Raw genomic sequence first — 18,917 nt, 5'->3', positions numbered from 1 at the left:
AACTTGTAACTCTTTGTGCACATGATCATTTTATTCATTGTGAACGTAAAAACAATACTGATTGTTTAAGTCAAACTGTTCTTCGTGACATATTTTGTGCTATGACTTCACTAAATGATAGTTTTCTTTTTACAATAGACTGTTATGTCTTGAGATGACCAATAATAATAGCCTTTATTTATAAAGCACTTTTTTACACAAGACATGTTGCTTAACGTGCTTTACAATTGAAAATATAAACGCTGCACATTAAACGAGAGAAAATAGATGGTAAAATGTGACAATAAAAAGAGTTGCCAAAAAAAATGTACACACAAGCAAACACATAAAGTGTTCTTATAAAATACAATTGAATCAAATGAAACGGTGTTGAATAAAATGATGTATCCATTACAATTGATTAATTGGCACTATTGTAACACATTCACATTTAGTTCTGGGTAGAATATCAATGGAAGAGAGAATAAAGTGGGTTTAGACATTTTTTGTATGCGTATTGTTTTGCTGTCATATTGAGAGAGAGTTTAATTTCTGGATTGAGTAAAAACTGTTTATTTGTGTTTTTGGAAGTTTGTGCATTTAATTAAAATCAGCGACACGGTTAGTTTCTTTAAAAATGTTGCTTCATCTTTATTAGAGCAAGCGGCAATGTGACATTTGAAAAGATCGCTCAAAGCGTCAATAAATGTCCTAAATTCATATAATATCTGTGAGTAAAGGATAAAATCTTTTGAGCGTGGTGGGGTGATGTGTTTACTACATTCTTGACCCGTTCACTAAATAACAACATGTGTTTATGAGGACAACCAGCAGGAGGAATAATGAAGTGCCTGTGGGGGAAAAAGTAAAAATAAAACACAGTTTGGGATCAAAAGTGGATAAACAGGATTCGTTGAGCCGTCACGCTCGTTGTTCTCATTCCACATTTAGAAATGTTCTGATTTTAGGGCCAACAAATACACAAATCAAGTATTTCCCAAAATAATTTGACTGGAAGTGAAGTAAAGGCTGGAAACAGCTTTCACTTAATAGAAAATATACAGTGATTGACTGAATAGATGAATTATCGGTATTTCTGGCTCTGAACATCAGACATTTCAATCACAGCTATCAGTGTGTCTCATTTTCTTCACCTGTCACGTGTCCATTATTGAAGGAGTCGATACCTGTCGAGAGACATACAAAATAAAAGCGTGCACAGTAAAGACAAATAAATAACAAACTACAACTAAATGTTTGAATTTAACAGCCAGCTATCTTTTCTTCGAAATGTCTCATGCATTGTATGATGCATGTGCAGAGTTTTAAAATTCATTCAAACATGTCTAGAGGTTATGTTTAATATTGTGAAGATTCAAACCCGTCGGCATTTGAAAACTGTACCTTTAATGTTGAACTCAGCAGTGAGGACCCCCCCTCTTGGTTCTGCCTCTGATGACGGACTCCTGAAGGAGCAGGGGCCCTTCAAGAAGGAGACGCGGAGGAAACACAAGTTTATTTTTGTCAAAAATAACTAAAGATTAACTATAAATATAATTTCCAACTCCGACTTTTGATGTCCAATGTAAATATAATACGTAAGTATAATAGGAAAAATATAAAATCAAGTAAAATAAGTAAAATCTTGCATTTAAAATCCTACTTAAAGTTACAGATGCTAACTTGAATATAACAATTATATGTTGCCATATTTGCTCAATCATTCACGATAACGTGACAGAAGAGACAAATAATCTGTAAAAAACCTGGTAATATAGGTACATATTTACTTTTTATATTCAGTGGTTCCCAACATAGGGGTTAGGTCCTTTAAAAGATCACGAGATAAATCAGAGGGGTCGGGATATGATTAACGGGCGAGAAAAGAATACAAAATAAATACAAAGCTGAAGAATCTTTGTTAATTTTTAAGACTATTTTCTTCAGCTGAACAATTTGAAGTCTAGACGAGGAATCACATGGTCAAAAACTCATAAGACCAAAAACGTTAGGGACCTCTTTTGACAATTACATTTATTTTTAAAGGTAATTTTATGTTTTATATAGAAAATGTTAAGCAAATTGCAACTAATGCTGTCTGGATTGTGCCTCATTTGAACATTGCTCTGGACAAAAGTGTCAAACGAGAACAATCAAACAGAGTAAAAAGATAATATCTGCTTTAACAACAAGTGCTTTAATGTGAGTATTGAAGCGTCGTACTCACCGGCTGACAGACGAGTCTCTCTGCGTCACAAACCTGGACCTCACAGTGAAGCCAGACCGTCGAAACCTTCTCCAGCCGCTGGAAGCGGAACGAGTTGAACTTAAACATGGAGCGGCTGTCTTTGGCGTTCTCGAAAATAGTCACAGTTCTGTCGGAGGAGCAGCTGTTGGGAGACAACAAGAGGTTTAAGTGTAATCACGTGGCACATAGTGAAGCATCCAAGTATCCTGTAAAACATTATAACTATTACAATTCATCAGAGGCAATTCATGGGATGACTTCGAACTAATTATTCACGTTTATTGCAGTTAACTCACATTTTTAAGGCAGAAGTGGGACTGAAAAGGGAAAGTTCTGAGGTACCTTTTACTGGAGTACCAGCGGAGCAATGCACTTCTGCCGCAGTACTTCAAATAAATAAATAGCAGTTTTAACTGTACGCTATATTTTGAGCGAAGTTTAAGTTGTTTAAAATAATGAGTTTGCAGTGCATCGCTCCTCTGATACCCTGACTCTGCACGATAGTACCCGATACAACCCCACTTCAAAAAAGCGATGCCTCCATCGTTTTTGCTTCGAACCTGTTGATGATGAGGCTCCACCTCTTCTTGTCTGTGGAGTACGGACTCGGAGTGGCCCAGCAGTTGTTTATCACAACTCTGAATCTGAGGGGCGATATCGGAAGAAAAGGCGGGTGAGAAAACTACTCTTTTTGACGTACTCGTTAGAATACAAACGTGACCTTTGAGAGTTTGAGGAAAATGTTGAAATGTGTCGCTGAACCTGTTACTGAGTCCTTTTGCCTCAATCCCGATGAAAACTTCGGAGCCGATCTCAGAAGTGTCGATCACATACGGGGAGTCCTTGGCGTAAAGGAACTTTGAATTCTACAAAATGCATGCATATTTTTTATATTTCTGTGACTGACAATTAATTGTAACAACACCCCAAATAACTACGTTACACATTGCCTCCACTGGAGGAACTGAATCTGCTACTCACCGTGAACGCGTTCATAGACAACTGAGATCTAAAAGTGCCTAAACTCCCGTTGTTGACATAAACTGTCGCGACTCTGGAAAAAGCAGAGGGATTAGTGAAAACACTGCGAGCCATTGGGTCAGAATGCACTCGTGTCTTCCACGCGGCGGCCGTGGGCGCCTTTGGCCGGCGCTCACCTTTGGCTGAACACGGCGTTGTTCAGCAGGTAGGCGGCTCGGTACACGCAGCTGAAGGTGTAGTTGACCGGCTGGTTTCTGACCGTGAGCGACGTGTCGTTGGACACGATGGAGTTGGAGAAGACGTACTTGGGGTCTTTGCCGGGCACGTACTGTCAAGGGAGAACATTATAAAATGAGACTTTTAAGTGACGTAATTATTTAATTAACTTGCATCTGAGGCAGAAACTTAAGTGCCTTGAAATGGTTAAATGTCTTAAAGGGCCGGAACACATTACAGTAGTCTTTTAGTTTCATGTGCCATTGTTTGAGATATTTACCGATGAAACACGGTTGATATTTCTTGTTCTATTTCTTTGTTTAATTCTTTAGGTCGATGTTGCGCCTTCTGATAACATCTGCAAACTTCTTAAAAAATGTATCAATCCAAACAAAGATGGTCGTCTGAAATGACATGTTGCTGCCCAAAATTAAGCATAATTAACTGTTTATAGGCTTATGATACATTACTGTGCATTTAGGAGGTTTATTTTTTTAATAAATGTATTGATTGTTTTGGTTTTATTGTAAATGCTCTTCTCTTTCTTTGTGCTTTTCTTGAGCTTTTCTTGAACGACCTCAACCTGAGAAAAGGGGCATTTTCTCTGTTTTTTAAAAAGTCTATTAAATTCCCCTCCTTTATTCTGGGTGTACCGCGGCTGTCGTGTCCCTCACCTCGGAGTGGGTGCCGCAGTACGAGTGGTTTTTGGGTGTCAGGTCCGGGATGCTGAAGCGGTAGTAACCTGGGCTGTGGACTCCAGAGTAACAGACTCCGCCCAGGGACAGCTGGTCCATCTCCCAGCCGTAAGGACACTCTGGTACGTTAGCAATGATGGCGTTGGGGAAACACGACACCATAACGTAGTCTGAAAAAAGGCACAATCAGAGAGACAAACACGTTGTTGGTGACATGCATGCTTCAGAAGAAGCCCCTATCTCTTTGCAGTAAGATGTATTACTGGAGATCATGATAACACTCGTCAATATGAGCTGTGTGTTGTGGCTTTTTCTCTCTGTAACGTGAGATGGACTCATGGTTTTATTTATTTGTAAGGCTCTTATTTAGCTGTGAGTCTTTTTTAATGTGGTATTGAACATGCTCTCATGAGTTATGTTGCAGGTGTCGGCTGTTTTTACTGAGCTTGGCAAACAAGTTATTCTCCTTGTGCACCTGAAACAGGACAGAGCCATCTGAAGCTTACCTTTCTTTCATCTGTAAGAAAAATGTAAAAAACTAAATGTCATCCTATTTCACTCCCAGTTGTTCTTGCGGATTTATTTTCGTTAGATTCTTATTTATTTATTTATTACTACGTCTCTTATTCGTGTTTTTGGGGCACTCATTGTTTATTATTTTATTACTAGACTATATTGTATTTGGACAAAATTGGTTCAATATTATAAATCGAGTACTTTATTTTCCTATTTTTCCTTAGATTATTATTTTTATATTTATTACTACGTTTCTTATTTGTGTTGTTGGGGCTCAAATTGTTTATTATTTTATTACTAGACTACATTGTAATTGGACAAAATTGGTTTAATATTATAATTTGAGTACTTTATTGAATAATGTTAATAATAATGTTTATCCGCATTGTAATTGTTCTCATACTCTGCATAAACACATTTACTGCATGTTATTCCATTCAGTTTTCCGCCTTTTCTTTCATTTAAGATGTCCCCCTCAGACTAATTAAGGGTCGACAGCTAGAAAGTGTCGCCCTGTAACGTCCTCAAAGACAAATTTGTGATCCATTGATATTTTGCGAGGTAATAAGACACAAGGACAGAAGTATCAACTGATCCTTGCACCACAGCGGTGTTACCTGCTTTTTGGGGCGAGCATGTCCATGCAACAGGCAACAACATTAAGAAGGCACCGACGGAAGCCATACTGTGAAGCTGCAGAGAGATTCAAGAAGTGAGCAATGAGAGAATATTCAACAAATAAGGATATCAATAATAGATAACCAAGAAAGACTCACCTGTAGAGGAGAAAAAAAGCCCTTTTAAGTAGTCTGATGTCCGAGGATCTTCATGGCTCCTTAACAAGCTACCAGCATGACAACTTGAGGAGGCATTTTATACCTTCACAGGTGAGGCTAAGCATCCTCTCTCCCTCCCTTCCTCCCTCCCTCCCCCGTCTCCACTTCTCCCCCTTGGCAGCTTTAAGAGCTCCATTGTTTCTCTGCTCACAAAAAGCTCTCTGTGCTGCTCGGACATTCACTTTCAAATGACCAGCGTCTCACGGGTTTACCGCTCGGAAAGGTGCTCAAAGTCACCTTTTCTGGGGACGGGCATGCAGGAAATTTGTCGATTGTCTCCAGGGAATACCAAACAGTTATAACGTGTAGGGCAACACATCATGTATGGCATCTTTACCCGGCGTCATCATTGTGGCATTGTTGCTGCCATAAGACAAGCTAAAAACTGTTACATTATATTTAGAGCCTCTTTTCAACGTTTTACAGTTTATATCAAATTATAATTACAAATAATTTCCCATTCAGGCTGATATTATACATTTGTTTCATTCCTCCTATTATTCAGGGTTAAAATACTGAAGGGAAGACAGGGAAATAGCTAGCCTCATGAGATCACTTCTGAACAGATCAGATGTTATTTGTTTCAAACAAGAATAGCATGCCGCACCATGACCATGTGAATGCATACAAATGTCACAAATGAAATGACAAAAATGACACAAATGACTATATGAACATCTATTTATTGAACTTTAACAAAACTGCAAAGTGCAAATGTAAAACAAATCTTTTTTGTGGCATTTTGTGGCTTTCTCGTTTGGCTCTCTCCGAAGGCGGTCGCATTTCTCCCTCCCTCTCCTCCCCATGACCTTCCCTGCTTGGCTCCTATCGTCATGTTTTGTCTGTCTTATACTTGAGAGGCTCTCTCCTCATCGCTCTTCGAACTAAAAACCATGGACCGATCAACTGATCAACTGGTCTCTCAACGCAATTGACACCATCTTCTCGACGAGAAGCTCGGGTTCGGGGGAACCTGCCTGTCCTGCCGGGACGTTGCAGCTGGTTACACGATGGACGCGTGGGAGCGTTGGCGTGTCGTGTGCCTAGCAGCCCTTTCCGTGGAGGACGTAGAAGACATCTACCTATTCGGAACTATGACTACAGGATTTCTGCTGTTTGGATTTGGCGTTGCCCTGGTTTATTGGAAAATTAAGGAAGCGGTGACAGCCGTTAAAAGCCCCCTAAGGCTGCCCGACGAAATTGGATCGATTTGAAAACCTATTGGGAAATGGGAGGAAAGTGGAGGAATAGTAGTTGCGCAAATTGAATGCAGCTATTGGAAGACCAAACAATCCCAATCTTATCTGCTTTCGGCTCCCTCAACCAGAAGGGGCCTTGGCTGAGGCCGTTACTGGAACAACAACTCCCCTGAAGATCGCTGAAGTGAGAATCTCTCTCATTCCCTTCCCCCTATCCACAGACACCTGTGGTTGTTTTCTCCCCAGGACATTTCAAGGCTATCTCCATGGCAACGACCATCTTGTGGACTGAGAACTCTGAACTCTGTCCGTTGTGGCCTGGGGGAGGACGACATACCAGGCCACTCACACACGAACTTCCACACACTGATATGCATTCACTACCCTCACCCCCATCCCACGCCTTCGCCTGCTTCGTACCCCCAGTGTGACAGGACGGGGTCTACTGGCGCCTTAAATGGCTGCCGGATGGCTGGCTGCTTGTCTGCGCTGGTTACCTTCTGCCCCCCAATGGCTGGGCTTAGATCACCCAGTCTTTGGCTTACCTCCCCTCCCCCCTTCCTCCCCGTAGCACATCTTGTTTAAATGTATGTGCTTTTGTGCTAAGGTGTTTTTTTCCTTCTACCACACTGTACCCCTCTAGGGGCATAATCTTTTTTTTTCTTTTTTTCTCTCCTCTCTTCCCTCATGTTATGCTGTAATCTTCCATTATCTGCCGGATCAATAAAGTATACATCTATCTATCTATCTTTAGTCCAGCGCTTCTTTAATGTGTCTTGTCCATATATTGAAGCAATAATCATAACAAATAAAAAAGATGTCATGTGCTGTAAACAATGCAACTAGTGGAGGCGGCAAGGTGCTCGGTGTTGCCAGATTGGAAATGGTGAAGTATCATACCAAAGGCTCAAAATAGTCGTATTTGGAGGATAATTATCGTGTATCTGGCAACACTGAGATCCGTCGACCAATGACTGTCCGCTCTACAGTCAGAGCTCGCGCAAGAAGATGGAACTTAAGGGAGATACCATTTCCAAAACTTGTAAGGGCGTAATAACTAGTTTGTGAAAGACCCAGAGAAACACAAATATCCGACGAAGCAAAATCCCGGACGTTTTTGGAATCCCTGCAGGACGCATTTTTTAGGTCTCAAAAAGAGGACATGTCCGGGGAAAAGAGGACGTCTGGTCACCCTACTTAAACTATGCCGTTAACCCATACATCTCTCACGATAGCTCATGTGAAAGCACAGCTGCACATTTGATAGTGTCACAGAGGACAAGACTTGAGGTAATGTTCCTTCTTTGTTGTCCTCTTGGCCGAAGAGGACGAAACGAAACAGAATACCATTAGAGAAGCTAAATGGTGCAAATAGACATGGGTACCTTGGAAAAAGTGATGTCCGCTCCGATAAGCGCGGGCATTCACCCGTAACCAGTGTTCTCGAGATGATAAAGCTTTTGCAGCATTCAGTAATATTCGGTTTCTCAGAGTCTCGTGCGATTAGGTATCGTCTTTGTCTCGCCGGCCTTTCGTATGTGTGTGAAACATGTCGTGTCGTTGGCCCGTCGACATGATTTTTATTGGTTAATGTCACGCTGCCTAAAGCCTTTTTCCGAAGCTTTTGTTTCACATGTTTCATTTTGTCTGTTCTCAATGAAACCGTTGTCAAGAGAATACAAATGGACAACGCTCAAAGGGAGAAGGGAAACGCTTGATGTGCCTCCAGTGCACCAATAAATGCAGAAATCGTTGTTTTTAACATGCGCTTCCATTCAAATGGCGCCTTTCAAAGACTTAATGATGAGAGCTGTAAAACGATAGCGAAGTGGTGAGACACTAATGTCCTTCAAGGAACAATTCAAGTCAACCAGCAACTGGAGGGGGCAAACTGGAGACAATTAGCATTTGAATAGGGAGACAGGGGAATTAGTGAGGAAGATACTGATCTAGAACAGCTAGCATTACAACAGGGAACCGCAAGACTCCCCTGTGTTACAGAGTCGTGTCCGGCGGCCCAAGAAACCCGCTCAGTTTGTACATTCTGAGCTTTAAAGTGTTTTGAGTTGCGAAACATTTACTTCCATCTAAACTCGAAAGGTGTCTGTAAATGTTTTGTTGTTGCTGCTTCAATCAAAACATGCGGAAGAGTATCTGCACTTCTTAAACCACTCTTTTTTAATTTGAATTAAATGTGATTGAGTTACTTATGCTGCAAAATAAGCAACTTCATTCTCCTGATAATCTAATTTTTTTCTTAAAATCATGAATAGAAATGATTCAACTTTATTATTTCAATGTAATAAACCTCTCTTTTTTTATTGCAATTGTGTTACTTATCTTTCAAAATATGGAACTAAATTTTCCTGATATTATAATTTTTTTTCTTAAATGCATGAATAAAAATGATTCAACCTTATATTTAAAATCTCTTTTTGGGGGGATCAAAGTCTGTTGAACAACTGAACGTTTGGTTATCGGCTATTTGTATAATTTAATTAATGTGCATGGCGGACATTTTAATCATCAAAATAACACCGTTTTACTTCAAAATAAAGTGATCAAAATAAAGTGATTCTAAATTACACAAATCGTTGCTTTTGGAAAAGATTTATTTGTATTCAATGAAAGGGAGCATACATTGATATAATTAATCAAAGATCACTGAATGCGTTAAGGAAGACACTGTATGGCGTTGTTAGTAGTGCTTTTGTCAAAATGTGCAAAATGAAATAATCCTAAAAAATAAACAAAGAACATAGCATTCCAACATATTTGGTAATACATACAAAATATACAATCATATACAACATATTTGCACAATAAATATCTTGAATGTGGAGGGGGGGGGCATCAAGATTTGGCCACTTGGCAGCTCCAACTTGTTCGTTCTAAGTGGTAAATAAAATCTCTCCTGAAAGACAAAAAAACTGAAGTTAGAACACTTAGTCGCCGTTTATTATCAGCTGACTGACACAATACTTTAATAATTAAAATGTAAATAATTTTAAGGCATATTTTAACACGGAGGGTTTGAGGAGTTATTTAAAGATAGATCATACATCGTGTCAGATAAAAGGAAAAGATTCAGAAGACCCAAAATAACCATGTTGTCTATGTCAGTGAGTTTAGTTCAAACAAGAGAATGACCTCGAGAAAAAAGGTTCTCTGAAGGTTCCTCGTGCCTCATGAGCATAAATATGTGTTACAAAATAAATAAACAGTTATACTAACGGTTATATATTAACGGGACATGATACAATAATTTACAAATAAATCCTTCTCCCAGGATTACATAGCAACTTTTTTGGGGGCTTTCTGAGCTTTTTTTACTGGCATCCCTAATTCGTTTTTATGTTTTCCAGCTGTCAGCAGCTCCTCCTTTTCCTTTGTGCAATGCACTGTGGGACAATAGAGTCCATCAAGAGCAGACACACTAAATAAAGGGTTGTATAGGGTGTGCAAATAACATTTACTTAATTCTCAAACCCTGCTGAGATTTTAGTGTTGTCTCAATTTGGGACACAGTTTCTGTCTTAAAATTCCATTTTTGACCAAACGGCTTCAGTGCAAGAGCATCACTTGTTATTGTGATTAAGATGTCCATTAAGTTCAATTTGACGGCCCTGGGTCGTCCAGCCTTGGCTTGCGGTACATTTCTGCTTTAGACCCGGACCCTGATCCACCTGGACGCCACACCTGGTGGTATTATGAACAAATAATGCAGCTTGACTCACTCTCTCCGGCGTGATGCACCGTTTTCCCGACACAGTAGCCCCTCTTCACACGGGCAGATCTGGTTGATGCTGAACGCCAGGCCCCCGTCAGGAACATAGCAGCTCTGGCCGCGGACCAGGCGTCTCTTGCACACCTGCTCACCGTGGTGCCGCGCGCAGCACATGGACGCCCCGCAGTCCCTGTTCAATTTACATCTGGCACCTGGATGGCAGAATAAATACACCGATTATTTACAGTCCAGTCGGATTAAAACTCCTCACTGTCAAACGCACACGCGCTCTTTTAACTTTTAAACGTGCCCTCTCACCCTCTTGCCCGTTGGCGATGCTGCGGTGGCATTTCCCGAACATGCAGCTGAGTCCGCGGACACACTGGACGTCCCTCCGACAGTAGTGGCCCTCCCCTCGCAGAGGGACGCAGAGGCCGAAGTGTCGATCGCAGGAGAAACCCCGTCCACAGGCCCTGTCATGGTCGCACGCGGCCTGGGGAGGAAGACAAACAGGGGGTCATTAAAACAATCAAGAACATGAAACTACGTGGGGACTTAGAGCCGTGTGCGAAAGCACCAACGGCACGTTTTCCATACGAGTAGCGGCGTGCCTTCCGACGCTGTGAAGGAACACAAGAGGAGTCTGATCCCCGCGCACAGTGTCCGGGTCTTACCGCGGCAGCCTTGGCGACAGGCGTGCTTTCTCTGAGTGCCTTGGCGCCTGCTTTGGGGGGGCTGTGGGGCATGTTGAGCATCCAGGCCCATATGCGAGCTTCAGTCCAGCAGAAGCAGAGACAAAGGCAGAGCATCCCGAGATTGACGGACATTTCCGCGGAGCAAATTAATTCAAATAACAAATGAACTAAATAAGAGCGAAGTAAAGGAAAGGATGCTTGTCTCAATTTTTTTTAACGAAATCTACCACAGCTTTAAAGTCCCAGTAAATGTGTGGAGAATCAGGACTGCAGGGGTTCAAGCAGTGACCGTGGCTGCCTCCTCTTCCAGTGTGACTTTTATAGGTCACCAAGTCTTGGCTTACCTCCCCCCCACCCCTCCACCCTCTCAGCTCCACAGGGCTGTTTGTCCAAGCAACAGGGTCGGAGAAGACAATTAGTTGTTCATGGATTAACTAAATTGCCTGCAGCCAGAAAATAGTGGCGAAATGACCAGTCGTGACAGCAGCTTCACACAATGGAGCCAAGACGAGCACCACCTCTGTGTGGTTATCTCTGCCAGACAAACAAACGAGGAGGACAAAGGCGGGCTAACGCGCGAACATGTTTGACTGCTCACTGAGTGACAGGTAAAGCCCCATGTGCCCGCCCCCCCTCCCTGCCCCAAACACTGGGCAAACACTCCCGACCCCCGAGCTACACTGCCCCGTTGCCCACTACCCTATCCCACTTCAGACCCCACGCTGAGAGCAATTTGCAGAAGTGCACCCTGCAGACGACCCCATGATCTCATTAAATGTAATTACCATCAGCCATTAGTTCTCGGGGGGAGTGAGTGAAGGGGAGACAAGTTGCTTAAGGGGGACTGACAGATTCTTTTTTTTCCACTTTTTTTTAAAAAAAGTTTCTTTTTAGTTGTCAAAAAGAATTAATACCTAAAAAAAAAATAGGTTGGCAAATTCCCCTGGGTGATCGCTAGAAGTGGACGAGCTGCAAGAAAAGCCGTATATCTAGAAAACAAAAGGGAACGTAGGAACATATTCAGAAACATCGTCATGGAGGAAATATGTTTCTCTGAGCGCAAGTGTTCGTCTTTCTTTTAAACTGTGTACGACCTTCTTCCTGTCGGACAGGTGGGTGTAATTTCTGAAAAGCGTGAGTGGGCCCGTATCCTGTGAGAAAACATCAAAATAAATCAGGACTACGAGGAGTTTATCACGCCGTGAGAGGATTTCAGTGTGTAAAGTTTCTTGGTTTTTTGACGTTGCATTGGTCTCATTGAAATAAAGAAGGAAGCTGCATTGTTTCCCCTCCCCATGTGCTCCATGTTTGTTTCCCCAACTTTCCCCAAAGTTTAAAATACAACCGCTAAATGGCGTCTTTTTAATCGGCTCATCTTCGTCAACCTTTTCCAAAACATCTCTTCGACCAGAACAGATGGAAACCCCATCTTCTGGCGAGGTCAGGACTCCTCTCGGGCTCTATATCGGCCTTCTAAACTGTTCTTACTCTGGAGGGCTACAAGAATAACCAAATATGAGACATTGTGAAAATTATTGGCCATCTAAGACAGATTTCCAACGCTGAGACATGCGACGAAGACCGGCACGGGTCTATGAGTTTGAAGTATTTAGCACAACTTTGACGGGGTGCGTATCGTCTTTCTGGTTCTCCAGAAGGACTCAAGGCAGTTGTTATGTTTCGGCTCCCCCCAAGTAAATAATATACACAATGTTGGACAAAAAGTTCCAGAACAAAACCCAAAACTTCAGATGGAGGTTGGATAAAGCTCCTGGAATTTATAGGTGACATGGAGCTGAAAACATCTGTAGAAAACATCAGCCTGGAGAATTTAATACCAGTGCTTACATTGACCGTTAGTGTTGGCAAAAAGTCTGTTCAAAACCCACTCGGCCAAAGTTTAACCACGAGAACCCGATTACGGACTTGAATTGAGAAGCACCAAAGGCGTAAAGAATACGGGAAAAATACGTCCTCGTAATAAGTGACCGTAAAGCCAATTAACAGCAATTGGCAGTAAATTAGGGAGATCATAATCATCAGTAAGTCTTCTCTCCCCAACAACTGCTACTGACCTGCCGTTGAGCAAGGCATCCATCACACATGACACGGCATATTTGGTAATACATTCATGTTGATTATAAGTGATTTTCCAGAAAGCTGGTGTGCAGCATTTAAGTTACAAAGTAATCTACCAGGAAAAAAACATATATAATTGGATGAAATGTACAATATATATTTGTTATATGTTATAACTTTATATTAGAGACTGTATTGCACTGTTTGCATTACAGTTTGTGGTTTGTACTTTTTTTTCTTCAAAATGTGAGCACATTTTAAGAAAACACAAGCATTTAATAACTTGACGAAATGAAAACACGAGTGAACTGCTTCCGAAAAGCATCTCTAGAGCCCGTCGTAATATTTCATCTTCGAGCTCCAGCAGCTTACTCCATCTCATTCAGGTGGGGGTCACAAGCCTCCAGGCCAACCAGTGGGCCCAGCATACCTCACTCCATGGTCTTTATCAAGTAATGGGGAGCACATTTGCTCTTAGGAAAAGTCTAAGGCGATGAGTCTGATGCTCCCTGCAAATAGGAGCGTAGACTGGAGAAGGGCTGTATTGTCAGTAATCATAAACGTATGTGTTGGGGCTTAACATTAGCATTCATTGTGCCATTAGCATCCAGTGTGTTTTGGCTCAGACTTACAGGAGATGCCGGGGTAATTGCAAATCATTTACACCACAGATTGGTTACGTAGATACCGCGGGGTCCGCACTCATCCAAGTTCCAGGTAGTTAAGTCCTTATCAGAACAAGCTAACACAGACTAATGACGTAATTGGCGATCAATTAGAAGGCACAATAGCGGCAACTGGATCAATTAGCAGTATATGTAAATAAGTGTGGGATGGTGGTTCTGTCGCCGGCGGAGCAGTTTTATGATTCAGATTCATGTGTGTTGAGCTCTTGGTGGTACTGTGAGGGTTTTACTATTATATGAATGGAAACGCTGTCCAACTCTGAGTCACAGAGATTTATTGAGATTAGAGTATTTTGCAACTTTTCGTGTGTTTTGCAACTTATGAGCTGAATCCACTTCCCTAAACTAAACAGACGTTTTTTTGGGATCCTCTTTTTCGACTCAGATTCCCAGCATTGTGTTTCTCAGGACAAGAATTACAACTCCCACTCCCACTGCTTATCACGCTCCCCCAAACACGTCTTCTTGTTTTACATTCGTAGTGACAGCAAGATAACCCTCCTGTTATTTACCCAATGCAAAAAGCAGATAACTGTCTCCAAACACTCCTTCCCATGCCCCCCCCCCCCCCCCCCCAGTGGTAATGACTCTGCTAATGACGTTCGTAATGAATGCCACAATCAACATTTCTGTGGGTCTTGCAATTAGAGGCTAACAAAAACAATGGGCAGGGTGATGTTTGTCCATTGTAATGGACCTCTACCCCCCAGTAGGAGCTCTGAATGGAGGAGTGCACGAGGAGTCCGCCTTCCCACCGCAGAGAAAACATGTCCAGTGCAGGAATGGATGGACGGTCGGATAATCAGTGAGAGTATATGAGAGAACAATGGGGTCAATGTTTTGTTTCTTCATGACTCAAAAAACGTAGTTTCAGTTTTTCTCTTATAAGAGTGCAACTGGGGAGAAAACGTAACACAAATTGCCGTCATTTTCTTTTGAAAGCGGATTGAAAAGATGTCCGTCATAGGCTGGGTCTCCTATCAAGCATTAGTAACTATACCCACAAAAAAGTACCGCTTCGTAATTGGTAGAAAACACACAAAATAAGTGTGCAAGAGATGCGGTGTGTGTGTGTGTGTGTGGTTCCTTTCTCCCAGGAGGCTGCTGTTCGTTCCCCGGAAAAAACAAGATGTCAATGTGAATTTATTTGTCGCTGAACTTTTGTAGTTTCCTCTGAAGACGATACGCTTTGATACGCGTGAGTCTAACGAGTATGCGTCGACACACCTGATGTTGACCTTTTAGGAAAACGCAATGAAAATGTAGGTTTAATATTTTTGGGTGGGACATCAAACACTTTTTTCACGAATTTCTGAGGATTCATTGTAGAGGGAGGGGGGAGACATGGTATTTTGTCATGGAAAAGCTCATTTGTCCGCATGAAGTCGGTTTGAATGCTAGATCGTGATTTTTCGTAAAGTTATAGAAATGGTCATAAACATTAAGGATTTTAAAAACTAGTCAACCAGCTGCCGAGCAATCGTGACGGAGCTCACTGGCAATGTGAATGTCCAAGTTCAAGCACACAGTGTTCTAACATTCACTTCCTTCCTTAAATCTAAATTGAAGTCGCATCGTAAACGAGGTGATAAACGCCTCTCGGGGTTGCCGGGCAGACATTCCACACGAGTGAGTGTGGAAATGCAGCCGGTAAATGTTACACAAACAAAAAAAATGTCATGACAAGTACAAGCATTACGCAACAATAATCTGACATTTTATTTTAAAGTTATGTAAAGCTTGGGATCGATAATAGTAAACAAAAGGCTAAAAAAGACCAATTCAACCAACTGGATTGTGCAGTATATTCGTTTTTGGGACAAAAAGATAAGTGGTTAAATTATGTTAAATAATTTATTATTCAAAATAATAAATAAATACAAATATTATTGTTATCATACTATTTTAAGAATGATGGTATTCAATCTAGAACACTTTCAATAGTTCAAAAAATCTGAATATTCATGGTCTTTTACTTTAACTGTATCACTTGTCTCGGTCGCTCCCAACCAGCACCACATCTGTCCTTTATTATTCCTTAAACATGGTGGCAGTAATTCATTAAAGACGCATTATGACAGTGGAGTAATGAAATGAAGGTCTTTGTTTTGGGTCCATGGGCAGAATAAATACACTTACCTCATCGTTACGTACGACCGCAAATAAATCCGACCTGTTGTCAGATGTTTAAACAGCATTTCTGGTGGGGTTTAAATAATGTTCCCGAAAAGCTGTTTTCAATTGGAACAAGACAGAAGAGTGAGTCTCCCTCTGTAATGGGAAACAGCTCTGTGTCTTCCTCTTTGTGCCAGATTTAAAAGAAAATAGAATAAATAAAGGGCAGGATGAGGAACTGGAGCAAGGGTCACCGGCCAATCATCACAAATCAGGCCATCCGCCATTTTTTGGGAGTTTAAAATCCCTCAAGTGTCCTCAGGATCTGAGAGGAGAACATACTCTCATGTCTTTTCATCACGGTACCTGTAACTACTCTCTGTACCTGTAAACACCCTCTGTGTAAACACCCTCTGTACCTGTAAACACCCTCTGTACCTGTAAACACCCTCTGTACCTGTAAACACCCTCTGTACCTGTAAACACCCTCTGTACTGGTAAACACCCTCTGTACTAGTAAACACCTCTGTACTGGTAAACACCCTCTGTACCTGTAAACACCCTCTGTACCTGTAACCACTCTCTGTACTAGTAAACACTCTCTGTACCTGTAAACACTCTCTGTACCTGTAAACACTCTCTGTACCTGTAAACACTCTTGTAGCAGCTCCATGGCCACTACCCGTGGGTTTCCCCCTCCAGCACCAAGGATCAGCCCGGAACCACGAGGTTTGGTTGAAAGACATGTTTATTCGTCAGCAAACAATGCACAAGCAGACCGCAAAACCTGCGCCTCTGCTCACTCTCCCGTCCCTCCAGCTCTGCTGCCCTTTTATACAAGCAGCATCGGCTGCTGACTAATTGCCAATCAGCCAGAGCAGCTGACTGATTGGCAACCAGCCAGCAGCCGAGGCCAGATTGGGGACAGCTGCCACATATCCCCACCACCCGATTTAGGCCGGGGCTCCATCCTCCCCCCCCCATGAGAGCTTGGGCGGAGGAGGGGGCTCTGGGGGACCGGGCTCGGGATGTGTGGGCTCTGAGGGACCGGGCTTCGGATGTGGGGGCTCTGGGTTTCGGGACGGGGAGCTGAAGCCCGCCGGGCCGGGGAACGGGGAGCCGGGACCGGCCGGGATGGAGCCGGAGCCGGGGTAGCTGGCATCTCCGACAGGGCCCAGGGATCCGGAGTCGGCCCTCCACCGACGGGTCAGCTCAGGGGTCGGCAGCTCCGACGGCTCCTGGGGGACGGGGGTCGGCAGCTCCGACGGGTCCTGGACCTCGGGGGTCGGCAGCTCCGACGGGTCCTGGACATCGGGGGTCGGCAGCTCCGACGGGTCCTGGGGCTCGGCAGCTCCGACCGGTCCGGGGGCTCGGAGGTCGGCAGCGCCGACGGGTCCTGGGGCTCGGAGGTCAGCAGCTCCAACGGGTCCGGGACCTCGGAGGTCGGCAGTTCCGACGGGTCCTGGGGCTCGGAGGTCGGCAGCTCCGACTGGTCCTGGGGCTCGGGGGTCGGCAGCTCCGACGTCTCCTGGGGAACGGGGTTCAGCCGCCGAGCCGGCGGGTCCAGGAGGGCCTTGAGGAACCGGCGGTTCTCCTCCGCCTCTGCCCGCCCCATCTCCTCAATTCGGGCCAGCATCTGGCCCAAGCTGCTCATCAGCTCCTCCTCTGGTTTCCCAGGCTCTATCCCTTCCAGGTGCTGGGTTTCCGGGGGCCCCACGTTGGGCTCCAGTGTAGCAGATCCATGGCCACTACCCGTGGGTTTCCCCCTCCAGCACCAGGGATCAGCCCGGAACCACGAGGTTTGGTTGAAAGACATGTTTATTCGTCAGCAAACAATGCACAAGCAGACCGCAAAACCTGCGCCTCTGCTCACTCTCCCGTCCCTCCAGCTCTGCTGCCCTTTTATACAAGCAGCATCGGCTGCTGAGTAATTGCCAATCAGCCAGAGCAGCTGACTGATTGGCAACCAGCCAGCAGCCGAGGCCAGATTGGGGACAGCTGTCACAACTCTCTGTACCTGTAAACACCCTCTGTACTAGTAAACACTCTCTGTACCTGCACCACTCTCTGTACCTGTAAACACCCCCATACAGGTAAACAACCTTGTACCTGTAAACACCCCCATACAGGTAAACAACCTTGTACCTGTAAACACCCCCATACAGGTAAACAACCGTGTACCTGTAAACACCCCCATACTGGTAAACAACCTTGGTACTGTATAGTCCGAAGAATGACATCTCAATTCTTTAAGTGAACCGGCGATGACAAATTGGGTTCTCGGTGATGTCTCGCTCCTGTTGTTGTTTTCCCAAACCCTCTTCCTCCGGGGGGCCTGTTCTCAGACATTAAATAGTTTCGATGTGGTTTCAGTCTTCCCGATAATCAAACCATAAATCTCCTCCGTCTCATTTAGGCTCGGAGCCTTTGTGTATTTTCTCACCGCAAAGAAATTGCCTCAGCGGGTTGTTGCACCACGTCAGACGGCGTTGTGTCCACTTCTGCTTCCTCATGAGATCACGTGACACGGACTATTGCTTCCTCTGGTTTCCTCTGTGACGTGCGATGACACGTTGTTTTCTAAAGTTTCCGCGTGAGCACGTTTGAGGTCGGAGTGAAGATGCGTGATGGAGAGGCAGTAGCCCGGGGCGAAAAACCTTGAAACAGATTCAAAAAATGTTGTCGAAATGCAACCTGACATTGGCCAATCACCTGGCGAATAACATTATTCCATGAGGGAATACTGTTATTACTCTTCTTATTGCCTCTTAAATTGATTTACGATGTCCTAAAACAACCTTTTACCTCACAACCGATTTTTTTCGCGGTTGTGTTTCATAACTCCAAATCACTGAAGATACTTTTCTAATAAACCTCTTGCATGAATCAGCAAACTGCAGCCGGGAGGCGAGAGGACACCAGTCATTTGGAACAACTTCACCTGA

The 18,917-nt window shown here is 43.5% G+C and overlaps 2 protein-coding genes across 2 annotated transcripts; both read right to left on the bottom strand.

Moving 5' to 3' along the window:
• Positions 1 to 111: 111 nt before the first annotated feature.
• tectb (tectorin beta) lies at positions 112 to 5,431 on the bottom strand. The gene is made up of 10 exons (XM_056430148.1): positions 5,253 to 5,431; positions 4,099 to 4,289; positions 3,385 to 3,536; positions 3,209 to 3,281; positions 2,990 to 3,093; positions 2,788 to 2,871; positions 2,207 to 2,369; positions 1,384 to 1,462; positions 1,134 to 1,166; positions 112 to 830 (listed from the first exon to the last, which is right to left on the bottom strand). The coding sequence occupies exons 1-10, from the start codon at positions 5,317 to 5,319 to the stop codon at positions 757 to 759; spliced, it is 1,020 nt and encodes a 339-aa protein (XP_056286123.1). The 5' UTR covers positions 5,320 to 5,431; the 3' UTR covers positions 112 to 756.
• Positions 5,432 to 10,403: 4,972 nt separating this feature from the next.
• Positions 10,404 to 11,224, bottom strand: LOC130203901 (dickkopf-related protein 3-like). Its single transcript, XM_056430360.1, has 3 exons — positions 11,072 to 11,224; positions 10,716 to 10,890; positions 10,404 to 10,609 (listed from the first exon to the last, which is right to left on the bottom strand). Exons 1-3 carry the CDS (start codon positions 11,222 to 11,224, stop codon positions 10,404 to 10,406), a joined length of 534 nt encoding a protein of 177 aa, XP_056286335.1.
• Positions 11,225 to 18,917: the final 7,693 nt, after the last annotated feature.

This window comes from Pseudoliparis swirei, chromosome 13 (genome assembly GCF_029220125.1).
Source record: "Pseudoliparis swirei isolate HS2019 ecotype Mariana Trench chromosome 13, NWPU_hadal_v1, whole genome shotgun sequence".
Classification (NCBI taxonomy): Eukaryota; Metazoa; Chordata; class Actinopteri; order Perciformes; family Liparidae; genus Pseudoliparis; species Pseudoliparis swirei.
The sequence above is the reverse complement of the archived record's forward strand: the minus strand, read 5'-3'. Positions and strand labels throughout refer to the sequence as shown.